A 22,343-nucleotide genomic window follows, 5' to 3' on the forward strand; every position below is an offset into this window, starting at 1 on the left:
ATTCCCCCTACGCAAACGGTACTCTGGGGGTGGCTGCTATTTTTAGTCTCAAATTTAAAAGCCACAGTCCAAAAATAAAAAAGTGTCACTACAAATAATAGAAGTGAGGCCAGCAGGTCAAATCTGGGTTCTTGCCTTTTTTTTTTTTTTTTTTGAAAAGTGGATGTGTGTGGGCTGTGAAGATGGTTCGAGCGAGTCACTTTTGAGAATGAAGAACAATATGGGAAACAAATGAAAAGTGCTTTAGGTGTTGATCATTTCCTTTTTCGTAATAACAATTGAATGGAACATATTGGTAAAGCTCACATACTGTACACCTACGTTTTGTATTTTTTAGAGAGTATGTTTGGTGCTTAATCCAAGATGCCATAGGAGGATCTAGTGCTTCTGTTGACTTAATCACTTGTTTAAAAAATGTGATTTAGCATGGCATGTATTTTTATGCAGCAAGAAGGCCTATTTATGACTGAAAATTAGTACACAGTAAATTAAGGAGTGAAATTATAATCTGCTCTTTACCCTGCATTCATTTCCCATGAGGACACTTCTACATGGAAAGTGAAGTAGCCAGTTCTCTCTGAACTCATCCTTGCTTACTCCACCATCGTTCCCATGTGTTTAAGTCCCTCCAAATGTACTAAATGTTGCACTTGTCGGTGAGGATGTGAGATGAGGCTCTGCTTGGCCTCACGCTCTGTAACCCTGGGGGCTTAGTCTAAGATCAATTTAGGCACCCAGGTACCTTTAAAGCTATAGGGGCTTCAGAGGGAAATTGCACTAAGTTGAACCAGTATTGTTGACAGTGAACTGAACCAAACCCAAACCTGACCTGCAAAAGCAGCTTCAGTTACTTATTTTTATCCTCGAACTGACACTGTGCCATTAATTTTATGTTTCTGTTGATTCCTACCAGGAAATGAAACCCTTCTCAGCAGTGTTTCCCGGCAGAGACCTGTTCAGCCTAGGGAGGGCTGACACCTCCCAGGTCCAGCAAAGCTGCTCTGTCGCTGCGTCTTCCTCCCTTCTGCCCCCGTCTTTCTCTCCCCGAATGACTCACCCATGCACAGCAGATGTTCCTGCCCCTGCACCACGATGCCGTGGTGCTCTGCAGCCCTCAGCAGGGATTTTTCTGGCACGGGGTTTTTTGCACTTGCCTAAAGTGAGCTCCGGCTGTACGGTTGGTTCCTGGCAGGAGGAGGCTGACTTTCATGTCGCGGGGGTGAGCGGCTGACGGCCAGCACTGCCCCTAAAGCCTGCCGGCACCCTCAGCCTTGATTTCCCACTATCATCAGCCGCATTGCATATCCCTGCATATGGCTGTGGGATTATGCTTGTGTGGTCTTTCACCTACGTCTGTGCATGTGTGTGCTTTTACGTTGCTATATCGTCTGCATGCAGACACACATCTGCTAGGTGGGGATGGGAATGGCAGAGAACCACAGCTTCTCTCCTTCAGCTTCAAGGAGAAGGTTGAGAGAAGTGGAAATGCTGTGCTAAGGCAATCGTAGAATGGTTTGGGTTGGAAGGGACCTTTAAAGATCGTCTACTCCAACCCGAATGTCTGGTGTCTGAGCTGAAGATAGGTTGCAGAGACATTTTATCACAGGACTTCTCATTTTTAGCACTTATGTGTTTTTTCTGGGGAGCAATTCAAGGCCACCAAATAATTAGGGATTGTTACTGGACTCAACTGGAACTGAAACAGAAGTAAGACTAAAAGGTACTGGTCTGAATCTCTGGTTATAAGCATTCTTGTCTAGAGCAAAATAAGTCAGGAGGAAAGAGGGTTAAAATAAACTTGAATTAATAAGGGAAGTATATAATTTAGAATCTGCTGACTCTCAAGAACTGTTCTGATGTTTGTTTTGTTTGGCCTTTCTATCTGCATCATGATACGAAACCCTACAGCTTGACTTTCAGTGATTTCCCTTTGAAACAAGATAATGTTTCAACTCTCCAAGGACTGAAGACTGAACTCCTACCACAGCTGTGATGGTGGAAGCATGGAATAACTCACTGACCTCAATCTCATTTGCTCTAAATAATTTTATGAGGTACGTCTTTAGCTAGGCTTTCCTGTCACTCTTGTATGTGAGGGGGTTTTATGTGGGTCAGGTTTGGGTTTTTTTTCCTTTTGCAAATTTTTTTCTAATGATAGCAGTGCCTTCTGAAAAGCATTGGATTGACATTCCGGACATCAAAGCCTCTGCCAACAGAGCACATACTGAAATACTGCCCTGCCTATGTTCTTGAAGCATAACCTGAAGGGATCATTTGTTAAGAGATGAAGAGAATTCAGTCTCTAAAGCCACCCAAAGCCTGGCCCTAAGCAGCTAGAACAAAGATCAGTTTGTCTCCAGACTCCTTTACCTTTCTTTCCCCCCCCCCCAACCCTGTTGAAAGCATTTCCCAATGTCTTTTTCTTTTAGGTAGTTTGACAATAGACAGAGTAAATTTCCCGTATCTCGTGGTTGTAATTCTGGTTATTTCAGGAAAGGTTGCTGTTCATTCAGTCTGGTTTCTTTGGACACCCAATCTGTGTGGTCAATATGTGGCTCTTACATCCTGTAAATGATAAGATGTTTCATACCTAGCCACGAGATGGATTAGTTGTACCCGGTCACCAACATTTAGTTCGAAATTATTCTCTCCCACTGCTTTTCCTCACACTTTACTCAGATATTCTGTCTTTTGATTTCCAAGGGGTCTTGGTTTGTGGGTGACAGCTCCTACAGGCTTTGAGCTCAAAGGTCTGAAGATGGTCTCAGCACGCTGCTGGTGTCACCAGATAGCAAGCATGGGTCAGGGCAGCAGCTCTCTGCCATGGGAGCTCACTTCACTGACAGCTACAGTGAACATGAAAGGTAGTAGTGATAGAAATATTTCTTGGTTTCTGTCAAGGCAGATGCTTTCATGCAGGGGACATGGACTTTTCTTGGTATAGCAGCTATGTTACCTCCAGTCTTATTAGAAAACACGGATTTACAACTGCTTATCTCAGAGGTGACGGAATGTCCTGGCCTCGATGCATCTTATTTTGTGGTAATTTCAACAGACAGAAAGCTTTCAAAAGCTCCAAGGGCTGAACAATTTCTTCATGATAGAAATATCTCATTGTGCTTTATCTGTGATGTTATCATCTGGGTGAAATCAGAGATCCCTGCATGCAGAGGGCTCTTGCAAAATCCCTCAAAGACAGATTTTGGGGATTGTTTTTCTCTAAACATCGCAGAACAGCAGATTATCGTTTGGTTTGGTCTGATCTCAGTAAAAAAAGCCAATAATCGGCATGTACCTTAATTCCATTTATATAGTTGTATAATTTCTTAAGTTGCACATATGTATAAAATCTAAGTTTCAGTGGATGGAAGATAATTCATAAACCTTAGGCAAGTATAGGTACAGAATTACTTATGGAAGTGGTGGTGCATAGTGCTGGGCAAGGGATAAGAGTGGGAAGTCTTTAATTGTTGTGTTGAAAGAGGCGGGTTTAGCCCCACTTCCACTCCCCTCCCTGCATGTCCTGCCACCAGATGGGGAAACCTGACTGCACACTGTCAGGGCTGCACCTCTCTGCCAAAGTCACGCTCGCACCTCCAGGGCAATGCTACTGACAGGCTTATAGAAGGCACATCAAAATACCTTTCAAAACGGATTAGAAGTGAAGGAGTTTTGCAGAGATAAATTGAATGTGAAGGGAATTCCTAAAAACGTCTGGGGAAAAGACCAATTGTAACAGATACCATCATTTGTGGTTCTCTCTGAGGAATGTATCCTCCAACGTGAAATGTAAAGGACAGCAGAGTTCCCAACCATGGGGGTCAAGGAATATGCACAACCAGTTGAGTGGATATGGGAAGAGATTTGTGTTGTTGATTAAGAATTTTTTTCTGTTTCTTCAGAAATATATCAACTTTTTTTAATTTTTTTGCCTGGCTCGAAAGTTGTAAGTAAACATTTTTACTTACCATTTCTTTATACCTCTTTGGAGACAAGGGTGGTTTCAAAGTAGTTGCCTAATTTTCGCTTTAAAGATGTGGCAGTCCTTAACACTGGAACACCACAAGCAAGCTTTCAGCTTCCCTTATGCTGGTCTGAAATGCCCAGAGGGTGAGAGAATGTTGTCCACAGGAACTGCACAGGCCAGTTTGAAAGCTGGTGCTGTGGAGGTCAGCAGCATCATCTCCCAGTGGCTAATGGCAATGAGGGAGCTCTCTGGCATGTGGCAAGGTGAGGAGGAACCTCACCTGAACCCCAGGTGTCCTTGTGAAGCAGTTCCCAGCTTTGAGGTACAGTCTGTGTGATATTGCAATTTTGGAAATTTCAGGAATGATTTGCCGAGGTCAGCCTGGGGCAAAGGATTGCCCAGTGCCAGATTGTAGGGAGACATGTTCACTGGCAGGCTCAGCACCTCTCTGATGGTGAGCAGGAGGCAAAGAATAAGTTCACAGCTCTGGGAGTGTATGAGCTGCTCACATTAGCTGATAGGCATGTGTCCTGAAAGGCATCTGGCCTTGGGCACTGCACTCAGTATTACTGGGACACAACTTCTTCCATGTAGGATATAAATTTGATGGCCTCCTCTGAAATCAGACACCTAGAAGCTTTCATTCCAGTATTTTCTTTTCCAGTTGTGGTGGTGGCAGTGTTACCAGTGATACTGTGGGAAATCCAGGTTCCAGTTTTTCTTTTGTGTCTGAGATGATACAAACCCCTGTTGCATAGATGCTTATGAGATGAGATGCTGGGAACAGGAACCGGACACTTGAACTGCAGTTTCTGCCCATGGGATTCTCCATGCACGTCATCATATGGCACTGCATGTAAAATGCAGCAGGAACCCAAGCCTCCATGCTGTATTCCCTCCAATAAAAGGGTTTATCTTTATAGTCACTCTATACCTTATAGGGACTTGATGCGCAGCAGTAAATATATGCCTTTGTGGCGCAACAGATTTTTTTAAGTAGCACTATCAGAGCTGGCTGTCGGAGAGCAAGCTGAAGAACAAAGCCATATAAAGAGCTGTAGAGCTCTGTGCCAGTTGATTTAGCCTGTCTATTAGCTGGACTAATTAGCCCAGATGGAAAGCAATACTAATGCAGTCAGTCTGCTTCTGCTTTCTGAGCCAGTTTGTTCAGAGCCAGCTCTGATATTTCAACACAGTAGCACATTGTCTCTGTAAATATATTCTCCATGCTGCAAATCAAATTACTTCGTAGCACCCTTACTGCTTGCACATGTCATTGCTAACTCATATCTTTATATGTCCTGGGGACTGCTTGTATAGGGTCTACAAGTGAAAAAGGCACAATTTTCCCCATGTTACTTAGTGGTAGAGTTTGTATTTCCTACCCTATATGTTAGATCACATGTATTTTTTAATGACTTTTAATATGAAAATTCCTTAATGCTGCTGTGAGATGGCTTCTATTGTGCAATACCAGCATAAAAGAGTATTTTATATATTATTTCTAAGGTAGCTGTCAGTGTTGGCAAACATATATTCCAGTGAAAAGATTAAACAGTCTACACAGCAGAGTACAAAGCAGACGAAAAAGTAGGCTAAAAGAAAGATATTTCTAAGTGGGTTATCTTCACATGGATATAAAACATAGAGGGAAGAAAATTAAATACTCTTCATCAAAGCTGTGATCAATTATGTAAGGGTTGAAGAAGGATGACTACTTATGAATAATTCTTCTTTTGACTTCTAGCTGTCCTTTAAAAATGTAAAATACAATTTAGAGACAGGTAATGGAGCACTGGAGTGAAAATACATAAGAAGGTCTGGGGAGAAGAATAAAGTGTACCAAATTGTGCTGAAATCTATATGAAAAACCATAATGAATGGCGGTGAACCTGAAGCCTGAAGGAGCAGAGGTGGAGAAACTGAACCCGTACCACAGTCTTCAAACAAGAGGCACCAGGTGCCCATCTGCCATCTGGGAGAAAGGATGCCTTTGCAGGGAATAGGGGATGTGTCCTTTTGATTGTTTATTTGCCGGTGGTGCAGTACCCTCACCAGAAGTGGGAATGCTGTGTGACTGTGCTGACTAGCAGAGCGTTCACCGGATGGAAGCATTACAGTCAGATACGGTGGTGAAAAGGACGTGCTGGTGCGAAAGCGTCGTTTCCATGACACCTAATCTGGTTTAGAGAAATCTCTAGGAATTTGTAGCAAATTGCCTAGGAGGTGGTAACAAATTTAGATTTAGGCAAGGAAATTCTCAGAGAAATTTCTCAAGGCCTCGGGTGCCACACAAAGCATAACACATACTGGAGGGCAGATAAGAAAACATGTTCTAGGGAAGTTACACTGAGTTTTCAAGGTCATGTAAATGTCAGTGCTCTGTCAGAAAGGTGGGTTAGCAATAACTTGTATTTGTTTAAATGATAATTGGTGTTAGTGAAGAGTGTAGTGTATTTTGTGCTTACCTGAGGCATCCTTACCAGAAAGGCAACTGGTCTTAATCTCCTAATATCAACAGAAAGAAAATTTGCTTCCTTAGCTAGTTTGTTCCCCTCTGTATGTATTAGTGGTCCATACCACTAATATAAATACCTTGGTCTCGTCTTTATTTAGGACTCCATCTTTGAGTCATCTGCAAATTTGTCCATGTTTTTTTTTCTTTTTACTTCCACGTCAATGATGGAAATATTCAGTAGTGTTTGTCCAGCATAATACCCTGCTAGAAACATACCATTCGATGATGATCCCCACTGAGGACATGTTGAAATCGTTCAGCTAGTTCTGAATCTGTGCACTGTTTGGGTTATTTGTATTTCATAATGCCATATTTGTATCAGGATGTCAAGTTTGAAATACTGAATAGATACCTATGCTTTCATTGAATTCTTTATCTGTTCTTCCACTATTTTACCTGAGATCGACAAACTTAAATCTTTTCTTGGACAGATCTCCCCCACAATGTGTTTGTGTGTTTTTAATGTTGCCACAACAGTTGCACTCTTCCAGTCTTTTGGAATTTCACTCTAGCTGCATTTGATATTGTTAATGCCAAAATATATCAAGAAATATCAGTAGGCCAGATGTACTCCAGAGCCTGCTTTCTTACAGTTCCTGGGTGCAAATAATGCAGGCTAGTTGACGTAACAGTATTTATTCCAAGAGTTGCATTTTACAGTCACCTGACTTATTTGCTGATTTGACTGCAGTTCATCATCTTCATGTGATGTGGGTACATCATATCCCTTCCTCCAAATATAAACTAAAACCCTTAAGTACTTCTGCATTTTCTGAACCGTTATGGACAGTTTTATCATTTCCTTTGACTAATGGGCCTTCTACAATAGCTAGGGTTTATTTTCTTCCTAATGCATGTATAGAATTTCCCAACTTCTTCATAACTGTAGTCTCTTTTAATAGTTTTCTGCCATACTCTAGCAGTTGCCCACCCCGTGGAAACCTCTTATGAAAACCTCTCTCTGGCAGGCTATAATATAATCGTTTTATGAACGTGCTTCCTGGCGAAAAGGCTGCTCACACATAGCAGGACCTGAGTTACCTGCAACCCAGAAGACACAGGGGCTTGGTAATTGTTTGCTGAGACCCTCCATACCTGTATGTAGGGTTTTAGCTGTGAGGAAAAAACATTTCGGTGATAAGCAGTGTCCGTTCAAGTTTGAGGAATTTAGTATGTTACGCATTCATGCGAGTGAGCTGCCTGTGGGTGCTGCTGTGTGTACTGACTGATCCCATGACAAGGTGAAGATGTCCTCAGCGAGGAGGTAACCAAACTTTTGATGTTCCAGAAAGCCTTGAGGTCAGGGTGTGGGTTTGCATGAACCTGCCAGGCCCTGAGAACATGACCTTCATCTCAGTTTCTCTGACCACTGTGGCAGTGGAGGATGCAGTTGAGGGGCCTTTTGCACACACCACAGAAATAAAAAAAAAAGGGAGGAAATGTCTAACACACCATACCTTCAGCACAGTAGCAGAACCTAGGCTTGAGGTGATTCTTGTAAATCAACTCTATTGATTTGTAGTTGAGGGGAAAGGCGAGAGAGCACCCAGACATGTGGAACTTTGGGTTGCCTAAACATGAGCACCGAGTGCCATTGAGGTGCTCTGAGCTGCGGGGCCATGTCTCTAGCTGCAGCTCCAAGGACACGGGTGCCTCGGACCTCCTATGTCATAGCTGGCAGCTCCGTGTGAAAGTTCAGGATACCTTAAGGCATCTCAAATGGCATAAAATGCAAATATGTAGGTATCTGAATTAAGCCCTTTGAGTGGGAGTCACATTAATATACCTTAAAAGACGTAGCTGAGTGGAGGTATCTAATTTGCAAATAAAGCTTCCCTCATAACTAATAAAAATCTAGTGAATGCACTCTAGTAATTTGATGAAGCATAGGAGGGTGCGTTTGGATAAGCTGAGTAGCTCTTTGGAAGTATTGACCAGGGACAGGACACCATTGCCTCAACAGAGGCACGTCACGGCTCGTTAGGTGCCTTGGGTAAATCACCCGGCCCCTGGCTGCTGCTCCCGGGGTGCAGGCCCTGTGTCATAGCTACTACCCTCCCTGTGCAGATGTCACGGATACTGTAGGGCATCTTAAATAACATTAGCCACTTATGTGTGAACAACGGGAAAGCTATAATCAAGCCCTAGAACTCCACTGGCTGCAAAGGAAAATTACCCAGCTAGCTCACATATAGACATTTACATTTCTGTATCTTAATCTGGAGCAGAATCTCATCCGCTGTGTTTGATACAAGACTCACACAGGTCTAAGGCTAACATTGTGCTTAGTTTGGCTCAAAAGCTAACATTTCTAGATTGCAGGTCAACATGTAGCTGCAGATAGAAAATGGGAATACTTTGTGTGGTTTACTTTTAACCTATACAGGATATGTCATCGGCTCAGATTCTCTATTTGTAGAAGCAGAATTTAGCAGCAGTTTTCTGTCCTTCGTGTCACTGAGACCTGCAGTCTCTCAGGTCATTTATGTGCAGTAGTGAGGACAGGAAGGGGGGGAGTATTAGCGTACCTAGCCGTGTACACCCATGGCCTGAAATGAAGGAGGCACATTAATGTGAGCAAGAAGTTGCAACACCCTATTACTGGCCCTTGTAATATAAGTAACAGCTTCTGTCACATCAGTTTTGCTCTCCTTTATTCCTAATGTAAAGTGATGTTTTGCAATAAAAGAGGATATCACAAAGACTTTCTCAGGCACCAGTCTGTTCACATCAGAGACAGAGAGTCTTTCTGCTTCTGCAGACACATCAGTTCCGATCAAGGCAAAACTCTCATCACTTTCCTGGAGGGAAAAATCACTGGAAATATTTTGTGGCATCAGTGAGTTTTGTGTGAGCAGAAACATAGGAGAAATGCCTCCTTTTTCCAAGTGGTTCAATATGTCACCAGATAACTCTGCCCTGACGCACTGGAGAAGATTTAGCATTGAATGGAGATGACAGAAGTTAATGAATAATTACTTGGATGTATTATGTCTTTCATGAAAAGATTTCAAATTGCTTTACAAACAGTAAGAAAATAAGCTTCATAACACTTGGTGATATAAAGCAAGGTGAAGGAAAATTCATGTCATATTGAAAATGTGTGGTTGGCTCGATTTTGAAAAATGTAGGGCTTGGAAAAATAAGCAAGCTCCCTTATTATTGTACCAAGAACAGAAATAATAAATGTATTTAAAAAAAAACTATGGAGAAACAAAATGAGCACTGACTGTTTACAAATTAGTTTGAGATGTGAACAGCTCAAACCCTTCAGATATTTGGCAGTAGGAATGAAACCTTGCAGGCAAGGACAATTTTTTCTGCACTGAAATTTTTGTTACCTTGTTTCACCAGGGGTTCAGTAGCCTACATATTTTCTAAAAGTTTTCCTACAGACTGTCAGTTGTTCAAGTACCTGTATGCTTTGCGACTACTATTTTTTCTTACTATTATTGTTGTCTGTTCTTGATATGCAGACAAATATTATAACAGAGTTGACTGATAGGCTTCAAAGATCAGATTGGTGTAATTCCTCCTATATTGTTACTTCATATTGTGGTGTTTCACAGTGCATGGTCCTAGCATCAGCTCTGTTCTATAACTCCACAGCATCTCCTGTGCTTGCTTATAGTGATCCATCCTGTATCGTATCTGTTTCTGCCTTAAGACTATGTGTGGCATGGATATAATTTATTGTTGAAATAACTTTGTCTCTTGTAAAGTGTTATGTTCGTTTATGGATAGTGAAATTGCCTTCAAGCGATGAGTCATAGAAAATGCCAACCCACGTCTCTCTTGTTTCCTTATTCCTGGTTGAAGGCTCACATAATTTCATTAGGACTGTTACAGTTTGATGTGTAAACTTGCCTTGAAAACACTGCATTTCAAATACATTCTTCAACCTAAAGTGAGGTGTCAGGGTTTGTAGTCATCTGTATTATGTCTGTCACAGAGTATGTGCTCTCTTCAGAGCTAGACTGCAGGGTACCAGACAGCTTCCCCAAGGAGACAACACTCCTTTGTTCGTTTCTGGCTGTGTTTTTTACTTATTAGTTGAATTCTTGGCACAGTTGTTGGACAGATGTCCACAGCAGTCACAATCACAAGACTGTTTTGGGTCTTCTGGTTGTTAGGTTTGGTTTCTAAGGAGCTTTCAGCTTCCTTTTCATTGTCTGTGCCCTTTTGAGACAGCTGTCCTCTCCACCACCTTTCTGAAGGGCGAGGCAGTTTTCTATGTAATTCTGAGTATAGAACTTTCTCATCCTGCTAGCAGTGCTATGTCACAATAATTCAGTTATCATATCCAGTCCACAGATATTTCTAATTTAAGAATTGGAGCTGTATATTAAAAGGACGAAAAAATTCAGAGGTGCTACCTCTGCAGAGCCTTTACTGTTTGTACTAGCTTCACCTGGATCTTATAGAAAGTCCCAGCAAAATTCATGCTGAATGTAGCAGGCAATGGATTGAGCCTGATGAAATACGACATGATGGCTCAGGTGTTAAGAACCAATCTGCTGGTACAGTTTATCAGGTGGCTGCAGAAATATCAGCTGAGGCACTCTCACAGTGACAAGGGAACAATTTATATAATATATTTTGAGAGCAGTGGTGATAATGTAAGAACATTTTGTACTGGTTGTTTGAAAGGTCTGTCTAGCCCAGTGGGGTTTTTTTCCAACACTTAGAAAGGAGTGAACTTTCTGGAGGGAGAAGTGGTATATTTTTTTAACAAATGATGATGGGTTTCGCTGCTTTAGGTTTGCCCAGGCTCACTTGAAACCCATCTGAACTCCTAGAATCCACAGCATCCTGAGGCAAGAAGATCTACAGCCTAACTGCACAACTACCACCTTTTGTGGTATTTGTATCCTTCTTGGAATGGGGGAACTAGAACTGCACACTGTTTCCAGCCTGTGAGGCTTGATGGATTTACGCTACGGAATAAGGCTGTTCTCCAGTTTGTTCTTGGTTCCCTTGCTAATAATTGCTAATATTCTGATGCAGTTTTACTCTTGCTAAGCATTGAACTGCCAACTTTTTGGAACTATTACAGCCCAAGTGCTCATTCCTCTGTGGTAATAACCAGCTCAGGGCCCATCATTTTATATGCGAAGTTATGAAAATTTTTGCAATGATTTGCACTCCATTTCAGCTTGCTCTGTTGCTCAGTATTATTAAGTCCTTCCTTACACTCAGCACTTATCTTTATTACCCCAAATAACTTGATATCAGCACATTTTATCACCTCCCTTCTCACAGTAAATTTTGCATTACAGTACTTTTATCGTATCGTGTATGACTATGTTGAACAGCTTTATTTCCATGCCAGTTCCCAAGGAAGGAAAATGTCTTTCCTCACTGTGAAAACTCTTTGTGTAATTCCTGCCTTCTTTTTCCCATTTTCTAGCCAATTTTTTTGCCATTGGTGCTCAGCTTCTTGAAAAGTCTTTGATGAGTAATTGCACTGAGGTTGTTTTAGAAATCTGAATAGGCTGTATCAGCTGCATCTCCCTTTTCACATGCCTAGTGACTCCTTTAGGGAACTCCAACAGATTTACTTGTGAGGCATAAGTCCTCCTTGTAAGAGCTATGCTGACTCCTCCTTAACACATTATCTTTAATGCCGCTCCTAATTCTTTTATTATACTCTTTATTAATTCACCCTGGTCCAGATGCAGTGTCTGTAGGTCCCTGACTCTCTTGGTACCATTAGAAAAAAATCATGATCACATTTATTACCTTTCTCTTCTTAGATAAAACGCTGGTTTTAAGCAAGATGTTATACACTGTAGTTTGAACTATATTCACTTAGAGCTCCTGGGAGAATACAGTCTTGTTCTGGTGATTATGTAGTTCATTTAAACTATAGCTTTTCCTACTGATCCTTCAATTTGTCACAGATTCTCTAATAACTCTCCCATAAAGAAAGGGTCTTGCATGGAAACTTCCCTAACTCTTTTAGAGAAGTAAGACATTTATTCAGCTTTTCTGTAATGCTCTGCTATGATCTTATCTTTTCTGAGGGTACCTTTAAACCTTAATCACTTATTGACTCTACTGATTCTCTGGTATGCTTCCTGCTCTTGATGCATTTGGAAAAGGATTTACTGTCAGTTTTTATACTTTTTGCGAGTTGCTCTTAAACAACAGTTCTGGCCTATTTTATTATGCTTTTAAGCTTTTTTAATTTATTATTTTCTTCATTTGGGTATGCATCAGTTTTTAAAGGATGCTGTAATAGATTCTACATCCTTGCAGGATGAAAAAGCAATAAAAACTCTGCTACAGTTTTGCTCAGTTCAAAAGGATGATTCTTGCTGGTGAGGATTCCTGCCAGAAATAAGCTCAAAGCAGTGGTTAAGAGAGTTAAATAGTCTTCATGCTGTTTAACAAGGATTTAAAGATAACTATGGGAGAAACAGAGCAAACATAGCCACATATGAAGAAAGATTTGAGAAAGGGCATAAGGATGTCAGCACAGTCAAAGGGCAGAATAAGGGCGACTCAGTGTCCTGTTGTTAGGGAGCAAAGCTGGAAACTGCCCTGGTTTCCCTAGCAATACTTGCCACCCACACCAGCAACTTCAGCTTTCTCTTCCAGGCAGACGTAGGCAAGAGCTCCACACTTCCTCACACTAGAAGGGTTTTGATGCTACTGCTGTCTTCAACCCTCGGCTGCTCCCTCCTTTTGTTGTGCCTAAAATCAGCCCTGCTCCTGAGAGATGCCTGCTTTCCCATTCTTCTAATGATGATTTCATACCTAAATCCTCCTACATGATATTGAAACCCTTAGCCACCAAGTTTTCTGGTGTTCATGCCTTCATAAGTATGTCTGGAGCTGAACAGCCCTGAAAGGTTGTGTTTCTGTGCTGGATTTTGTCTTGCCCTTCACTCTTCTTGGTGTGAAGCCATCATAAAAAGGCTGTAGTTACCTGCGTAGTAATTTCCTGCTGGAAACTTCACAATCATGTAAGATATATCATTTTGACAAGGTGAAAATAATTTTACTCACTAGCAGCAGACTGGAATTGTTCTGATGATTTCCATTACTGTGCAGTTTGCTGTAAGAGGCTGGAAAGAGTAGGAGGAGATGACAGTGTGGTGCACTCAAATCACGAATCGTATGTCAGAGGTTTAGCAGTGTGTTATTTAGGATTCTCTGCCCCTGCAGCTATAGCTAGATTTCATTTACTCAGTATCAAAGGTGAAAAAAAAAGAGCACTCTATCTGGAGACAAGTTGCACTGTTGCTATAAATTTGGTGTTTACTATAATTCTTATTTATGTGCTTAGTGTGAAACCGATTACTGCATTTTGGATTGTAAGGAAATATTCTTTTGGAACATACGATGGAAAGTGATGTTTCTCATCTGTCTTATGAGAACACAGGTTAGCAGATGAGGTCATACTTTCTGCTAATAAGAGCAGGCGAGTTAAGGAAAATGCATTCTTCTTGTCTCAATAATGGCCTTCTCCTCAATAAGTATAATCACGTAGGCTGAAAATCCCAGCTATCCAGAGTGTGGTTATTTCCTCTGAAGAGCAGGTAGGTAACAGATTACTTTCCTAGAATTTTTATGAATCCTTGTTTTTCAAATACTTTTCATGGTCTTCCTAGATGTTTCATGCAATTGCAATACATGTTAGTCAAATGGACGTCCCTGAGTCTCCCATGACAGAACTCAGTAATGTAGATGCCAAACCCAAATTATAGCTGCTTCAACACAAACACACTGAAAACCAGGCAGAAGGGATTGTTGTTTTCTGTAGAGGGAACGATGCAATTTGATTGCAAATGCAGTGCAGCAAAAAAGAAAGGGCGTAATTTGTGTTGCCAGCAACAGTAATGACCGCAGGCAGATCACTTTCTTCTTGTCCTGCACATCAGCAAGACTGTAATATTGAAGACAAGGAGCGATGTACTAGCTGTCAGCCAAATATGTTGGAGAAGTATTAGTCAGTTTATTTCCTTAAAGCTTCAGCCGGAAATCATGACAGAAATAGGCAAAATGCCTTCATGAAGCCTTGCTTTTTCTGGCATACTTCCTCCATCCATAATGAATTGTTCTTTCTCAGCAGGGATACAGTTGGGCCCTGGAATATGTTATGTAACTTAAATTAATTGCAGTATTTGTCAGCATTAAAAAACAACAACAACAACAAAAAAGCCAAAACAGAGGTTGTATTTTTACCAAAGGCTTGGTAAGAGTCCTATAAACACAACAGAGAATATCACTAATGAAAACATTTGCTCTTTTTTAGATATCTTTGTCTTGGGAATTTAAGTATTTTTCATGTTTTTCTGGCACTTTGAACTAACAAAGATAAGTACCCTCTTTGCACCTAAATATATTGTCATTTCAATGCGTGCCTTTTGGGGAGAACAATTGGAGTCCTCGTACCTCTCGGAGCAAATGTTATTATTTACGTGTACTGCACTGTTACTGAGAGGCCCCCATTAGGGCCCCTTGTGATAGTGTCTCTGGAGCCAAACTCATGAGCTTTCAGCCTGCATTCCCAGATTGGGATAACAACTAAAAGGAAGAACAGCAAGCAAAATCAAAACTGGCTGTGATTCTGCAGTAGAACAATAGATTGAGAAATACCTGAGTATATTTAAAGCATTAGGTGTGTTGCATATTCAAATAGGTAACTCAGTCCTGAATCCCATAGTCAGAAATCCTGTTAGTATCACAGTACCAGCTTTTAACCTGGCACTTCTGTATTTTTGTAGTTACACAATTCTCTGATGCTTTTCAAGCAGAACACAAGTACTTGAAATTTGGCACAAATGCTTGTGTTCCTTGGGACTGAGCATGTTTTAGCACATGTTTTGCAGGGTAATTGATAGAATTACAAATAAACAAAACAAAAAAACAAGCAACCCTTCCACCCCACTCTTACCCCCACCCCGGGTTTGCATTTTGGATGATGCTCAGTTTGGCGCAGACAGGTTACATGGGGCTCTTTACAACTTCTGTGCCACACGCCTGCATAAAAAACATGGAAAGAAACTTTTACAGAGCAGCTGGAGCTCAAAGTGTGTAGTGAGCTATCACAAATGGGAAATCAGGTATAAGCAGAGACTCTGCAAGAAACAGAAAGAAAGACTGATTGGCAAAGGTAAACCATGTCTTGAGGCCAGGAAATGAGACTTGCCAAAAGTCAAGTTAAATTAGACATGCGAAGACAATTCTAACAAACAGATAGGTCAAGGGTTTGTGGGCACATTAAAAAAAAAAAAAGAGAGAGAGAACAAGGAAAGAGGAAGCAGGGCCACAATGAAGCGAGGGACAGTATCTTTCTCAGAATTCTGGGTAAGCTGGCTAATGAAATCACAAACAAGTATTTTCATAAGACTGTTAGGTTGGGAATCTAGTCCAGCTAAAAATCACATAATAAGGCTTATGCAAATTCTGTATTTAAGAGGAATGGAGGTGAAAGCAGCATCACAGCTATAGTCCCTTCAATCTGATTTGTTACATGCAAATTTGAAGAAAGAAAAAAATTAAGGATGTAGAGATAAATGGGATAAAATGGAATTTTTTTCCCCAAAGTAGACCATGCCAGACTAGTCTGACCATTCTCTTTGAAAAGAGCATGGATTTTATAGATGAAGGTAATGTTATAGTTACAGATAAAATGAAGTTGGGGTGTTTCCTCACTACAGAAGATAATTGCAATTCAAAATAACTGGGTGGCATCAATGACTAGAACAATGGAAGTTCAACAGTGTATATAATACAGTTGCGAGCTGGTAAAAGCTTTAGATACAAGTAATGAGTTCATCAGTTTGAGCCAACTGAGAAAGAGCAAGCTCATAAATTAACTATGATTTCCTGACATTACACAAGTGTGATCCTAAAAGGTACTGGGCACAGCGTTTCCAGGAGGAATAAGCAAGTGTTCGAGTCCTCTCAGCTGGAACACTGCACACAATTTAGGTCACCCAGAAAGCTTAGCTTGTACAAAAGGAAAACTCAACTCAGAAGAGAGATGGAGAAGGGCCTGTTACCCTGTAATACAGTTTGTACAAAGGCTTGTCAGTTTAGCCTTCAGTTTGGGGGTGGGGAACATTTTCCTTGCTAAGGACCACATACGCCTTTCCAGCACACTTGGCAGACCACACGTTAACATGCTCCGCTATCCAGTAATAACACACACACTAATTTTAATCATGGGCTGTACCCTATAAAATGAAGTCACAGGGCACATTCAGCCAACAAAACGAAGGTTCCCCACACCTGCTTCAGCTTAATGCTGTCAATGCACTAATCTGTCTTCTCTGGAGACTGAAAGTTCTGGGTTTAATCAGGCAGGAAAATAAATGCTGTAATTTCCACCAACAAAGTCAGGACATTCTGCCACAGAACTCGCACCGAAATCAGTGGAAGTGCTACATACAAACAGCTCTCCTGCTTGTGGTCTTCATATGGGACTTATTAGTGTTACACAGCCTGCCCACAGCTGTACACAGCTGGCAGTCTTTGTGCAACAGAAAGCTAAGGCCAGGGTAAAGGCTGCGGCTGGCTGCAACTGAGATACACACTGTAGGAAAGTTTAAGAAACTTCATTTTCCTTAGACTCTGCCAGCGCAATTACTCCCTTGTAGTCAGAAATGATCTTTTTCTTTACGTAAAGGCTCCTTCAAATCCAATAGTAGGTGTTAACAGTGCTGTATGCATGTTATAGATCAATCGAAGATCATCACTAAACCCCATTTCCTAACCAGCTTTTGCAAGTCTCTGTTGTACTAAAAACATAGGGCTTCATTTCACAGACCAAGCACTCTCTCTGTTGTATTCAGAAAAGGGATTCTCTTCGCTACTTCATACTGCAAATTTCTGTGAGTGACAAAGAAAAATACTAATGAATGGTATTCACAGGAAATATCACACCACCTTATTTTCTGACCACAGAAACTACTCTAATACCATTGTAAAGGTTAAAGGCTTTAAAACTAAACTGAAGTACTAGCTGACTAAACACCAAAGCAATCTGCTGCTCTTTATTCAAATAAATCTACAGATTATGCAAAGATCAGTGTTTTGGGAATATTGCTTTATTAAGTGCTCTTTTTCAGTTACATTCTTGTTATAAAATTAAACGGAGTTAAAACTGACCACTTTGTACCTCTCATAGCAGTACTCTCATAGCAGTAATACTACTTTGTATATAATTTTTACAAGACGAAAAAATGCATTCTAAGTTGCTGAGCATTTTAAAGTAGCTTTTTGATAGATTTTTTTCATATTTTGCTTCCAGATATTTTTTTGATTTTGCAATTTTCTGCTCATCTTCTTTAAAAAAAAAACCTTTATTTTTAGTTAGAAAAAGAAGTCTGGGAAGTAATAAAAGGCAAGTGGAGAAACAAACAAAAGCCCAAGAGAATCCGAAATACCGAATGAAATAAAAGCATATCTAAAATTAACACTTAACACGTGAGAATGAAGTGAATGAAGTAAACTTCATCTTACCAAATTTTAAAAGTCACCTTTCAGAGCACTTAAAAATACCTTTCCAACCGTGTAACATCTCTTGGGGGTACAGGTAAGCTTCAGCGTAATGGAGTCTAGCTACCATGCGTATGGGGAAAACCTAGATAAAGCAAGAGTTGAGTGCAGAGGCAACCCAGCATCTCTGTGTTCAGCCAGCATGGCTGGCGGGGCCCTAGGGTGTTTCGGACCCAGACTAACTCCGCAGCGCTCCTGGTAACAGAAGCAGGGCATTGAGGCACTCCAGCTGCTTCCCGGAGAGCCAGCCTGCATCCACACCAGCCAGGCTGCCACCCACCGCTGTGCCTTCCCCAGCCCGGAGCCGGCCACCCTGCCGCAGTCCCCCCAGACCTGAGTCAGTGCCTCCACCTACTTCCCCACGGACACAGGATCCTCGCAAACGACCTTCGCCGCGTTCAGGTGCGTTACGACCTGCTTTATCCCTACCCCCGTGTACTTCCAGGCAGGGACCTGTGGCAGACCCTGGTGTCAGTCAGGTAAAACCCGACCCTACCAAGTCACGTCCTCCGGGGCTCCCCGACTTTTATCCCTGCACTTGACAGACCCGAGGCGGCAGCCGCCGCCAACACGGCTCGTGAGACTACCGAGAGTTTCCAGCGCACACAAGGCCCCGGCAGAGCCGAGCGGTGGCTGGCGCTTTTAAACCGGCCCCTGCCAGGTCGAGGCAGCCCCTCAGGCACACACGGCCAGTGCTTCGGCACGGCGTTGTACAGCCCACCCCCTGCCCGCCCAGCCCTCCCTCGGCGGCCTCCGCCCCTACGGCAGGCCGAGGAGGGACGGCGCTGCTCAGCCCGCCGGCAGCTCCCGCCGGGGACGGGCTCGGGAGGGACGGAGGGAGGGTAGGCGGGTGCGTCCCGGCAGGTGAAGGAAGGGGCGGGCGTTGGGCGCGGTGACCGCTGCGGGGCCGGGCTGTGGAGCGGGGATGAGCGGCCGGCGCGGCAGCTGCCGCCCGCGGAGCTGAGCCAAGCTGCGCCTGAGGTAAGCGCCCTCCCCTCACGGCGCCCTCCCCTCACGGCGCCGGGCGGACGCCTTCCCGCTCCCCCCCCCCCCCAGCTACCGGTCCGCGCGCGAGCCCCCTACCACCTCCCGTGCTCCCCCCGGCCCCGCGCACCGGCGGGGCGCCCGTGGCGGCGAACGGTGGCTGGGGGGGGGGGGCGGGAAGGGGCGTCGCGCGTGTCCGCGTCTCCCTTCCTTCCCCCCCTCCCTTCCCGCCGCTTTGCTGCCTCGGCGCGGTGCCGGAGGGCGCCGGGAAACTCCTCGGGTGAGTCACCGGGAGGCTCGAGAACCGCCACCGCCGCCCCGCGGGAGAGCCCTCGTGCCGGGCGTCAGGGCGTGCGGCCTCGGCGGGGGAAAGGCGCCGGGTCGGGCGGCTGCCGGAGCCGCCGCCTGGCGTTGAGGCGTTCGGGAGCGGCCGGTTTCCCTCGCGAGGAGTTCTGGAAGCTTCGCCGGCCTCGGTCTGCGTCCCTCGGCAGCTGCGCGTCTCTGGGAGCGTGTAGGGAGCCCTCGCCGCGGCTCTGGGGAAGGCGCGGTTCCTGCTGCTGTGAAGGAAACGGGGGGAAGGCGCCTCGCGTCTCCCCGTCCGTCCCGTGTGTTGATGCCTTCAGTCCGGTGCTGCTTTGGTCGCCTGCAGGTGGAAGGTGGGACGGAGTTAGTTCGGCAGCGTCAGTCTGACCGTGTGAGAAGGAAAGGGAAGTAAAAAAGCGTAGGGGCTTTCCTTCGGGAAGGAGAAGGTCAAAGAGCTGTGCTGTTTCCCCGCTTAGGCTGAGCGATGGCTTTGGTGTTAAGTTATAAGCATCAGGAGTAATTTCCTAGCACGTTTCCAGCGGTAATATATATTAAAGGATGAGGCAAGACTTCTTAGAGATGAAATATAGAGTACAAAGGCATTTTCAACAGCATTTCCTTTAGTGTTACCATCTTCAAGCCCCTTCAATCTTGGAAGCCCCCTCATACTTATCTTGGGTCACCCTTTCATTTCTGTCTAGGTTTGAAGTTCCCATTCATCTACAGGTAGAGGCTCTGTGCAAGCTATGTACTGTGCTGCTTGTATCAGTAGAGAGCATGGACACCTGACATGTTTATTTGATTTGTCAACTTTTATCCCACGAGTGACCGGTGCAAACTGGTACCGACTTAAGGATACTGCCTTCCAGAATGAATTGAGAAGGTGGAGAAATGTTGCCCCTCCTACCATTCTGTTTGCGAAGACCCCTTTTCTTGGGTCTTGAAGATGCTAGCAAAGAACAGGTCAGTAGTGGGACTGAGCTGGCCTTGTACCTTGTCTAACTTCAGCATTACAGGTGAAGCAGTCTTGGCTGAGCGGATGTCGAAGAGCCTCTCCTGCTGGTATATGCACTCTGGCTGGCTGGTGAGCAGGCAGGACTTCATTTTCCTGTGTGAAATTAGTTGCAGTAAACTGGTGTGTTTCCTGCTGTGAAAAGCCACTTTCCACTTTCACTCTGCTCTTAGTGTCTTGGGGGTTATGAAACAAATGCCGATCTGTATAATTATACACCTCTTCTGTTTATTTTTAGTTGTATTTGTACAGGAAATGTAGAGCTGGAGCCTCTGCAGTTGATTTCATTCACATACTTCTTTCAAGCTACAGACAAAAGTAGAATTAACTTGCTGTCTGTCTTTTAGGCATAACATGTTTCTTTCCCTTCTTGTTACTGTATTTTGGAGCCATCTTGCTGTTGCAAGAGAGCTGATTAAAATATACCCCTTGCCAATATTCCATTACTGTGGAGTCAGTACTGGGTCAGCTTAGTGGTGGGTTAAGTGCTGTTTCCTGTTTGCAATTTTTTTGTTTTAATATTTCCCAGCTCTCCATAAACTTCTCTACAAAGCATGACAAACTCCATGCTAAAACATCCAGAAAATAAAGAGCTTTTTTTGAAATTATAGAGGAGGGAGATACAGAGACACCAGTTCTGGAAAAGGTTTAAAGTTTTCAAGCCAGTAAAAATGAATACACCAAGATAAATTCCTGCAGGCACCCCAGGCAGGGCTGTCTGAGTGAGAATTCCTGTGTTTGAGGCCAATCTGATCAGTTGACCGTGCATCTGTAAGCTCCCACAGGCAGACAAACCCCCTGCACTTTTAAGACCAGACTTCCAATCTAATTTTGTTGTTAGAAAACTTAGCCTACCAAAAAAACCCCAAACAAACCAGGGAGTGTGAAAAGTCTCCTCCTGCAGTGTCTTACTTAAGTGAACGTGGAGCAGTCTCCTTTGATAGAAAACCAAACATGGCAGCCACTTTGGTAATGAATACTAAGTAGAAATGGAAATACATTAAGAACTGTTAACTTACTCTTTACAACATTAAAACACAAACATGTGTGACCAAAGGGCACATACATATTTGTCATTTTAACTGTAGGAAAAGTGCTTTTGACACTCAAACCGTGGTGGTTACATTCCTTGCTCTTCACCCCATAGCTCTTACATTGTTAGTACATTTATTGTTATGCGTTACGATATGGTAAGACTGCAGTAATAGAGGGGTATGTGTTTTAACTTGAAGACATTGACTTAGTGTTGGTATATCTTCCAGTCTGTTTGGCATGAGATGTTAGACAATGGGTAACTTAGGCTTTCGTCAGATTATCCAGCAGTTTCGTAAGTTGTTTGGAATGTGCAGCCTTGCAAGTATTGTGTCAATTAATTGTTGCTGGCTTAAGCCCTGATCTTAAAAGTACTTGCAGATGTAAATAACCCTATTATTTGTAAAACTGTTAGTTTGTATTACTGTAGGATCAGGATCTTGGCTTGCTACTTCTGTCAGACCTTGCAGGAAAGTTCATACGAGCTCAGACTCTCAGCAGAATTGATGGATAGCCATGTAAACAACGGTGAGGACTCATAACAGTTACCAGGGGACTTCCAGAGTAAGTTGGTTTTGTTTAGATTTGAAAGTATTGGTTGATACAATGATTCTTCCACAATGCGTTTTGTCTTCTGATGGGGATTTCTGAGGGAGGAGAGAAAATAGCATCCTAGATGGCTATTCCTCTCTTTCGTAGCTAAGCTGCTGGCCTTTTTTTAACGTAAACATATTCCATGAAGGCATTTCCTGATAACATTGCTTCACAGTTGCTTTTGAACCTGTACTGTAGTGGAACAAACAGTGTCTGGAAGGGAGCTGGGAGTCTGGAAAACAGAGGTACTTAAGGCAGCCTCAAAGGTAATATGAGAGATGCAATATATTTCTGTAAATACAATACTAAATGGAATGTGCATTTTTTTTATACTATTGTCACATGTACATATGTCACTGTCCATTCCTCTAATAATTACGGCCATTGCTAACTTGCTTGTTAATCAACACCTCTTCTAC

At 43.0% G+C, this 22,343-nt stretch overlaps 1 protein-coding gene across 3 annotated transcripts in view; it reads left to right on the top strand.

Moving 5' to 3' along the window:
- The first annotated feature begins 1,913 nt into the window (after window positions 1-1,913).
- SH3BP2 (SH3 domain binding protein 2) overlaps window positions 1,914-22,343 on the top strand; it is a 58,112-nt gene continuing 37,682 nt past the window's right edge. Inside the window, exon 1 of one of the 3 annotated variants that reach the window (XM_075021134.1) lies at window positions 1,914-2,054. In XM_075021134.1, coding sequence (XP_074877235.1) covers window positions 1,993-2,054 — 62 coding nt within the window. In that variant the 5' untranslated portion in view covers window positions 1,914-1,992. Of the gene's footprint in view, window positions 2,055-18,813; window positions 18,981-22,343 lie in introns of those variants that run through there. The other 2 variants (XM_075021315.1, XM_075021222.1) reach the window with 2 other exon arrangements.

The sequence above is a fragment of the Buteo buteo genome, chromosome 1, assembly GCF_964188355.1.
Source record: "Buteo buteo chromosome 1, bButBut1.hap1.1, whole genome shotgun sequence".
Taxonomy (NCBI): Eukaryota; Metazoa; Chordata; class Aves; order Accipitriformes; family Accipitridae; genus Buteo; species Buteo buteo.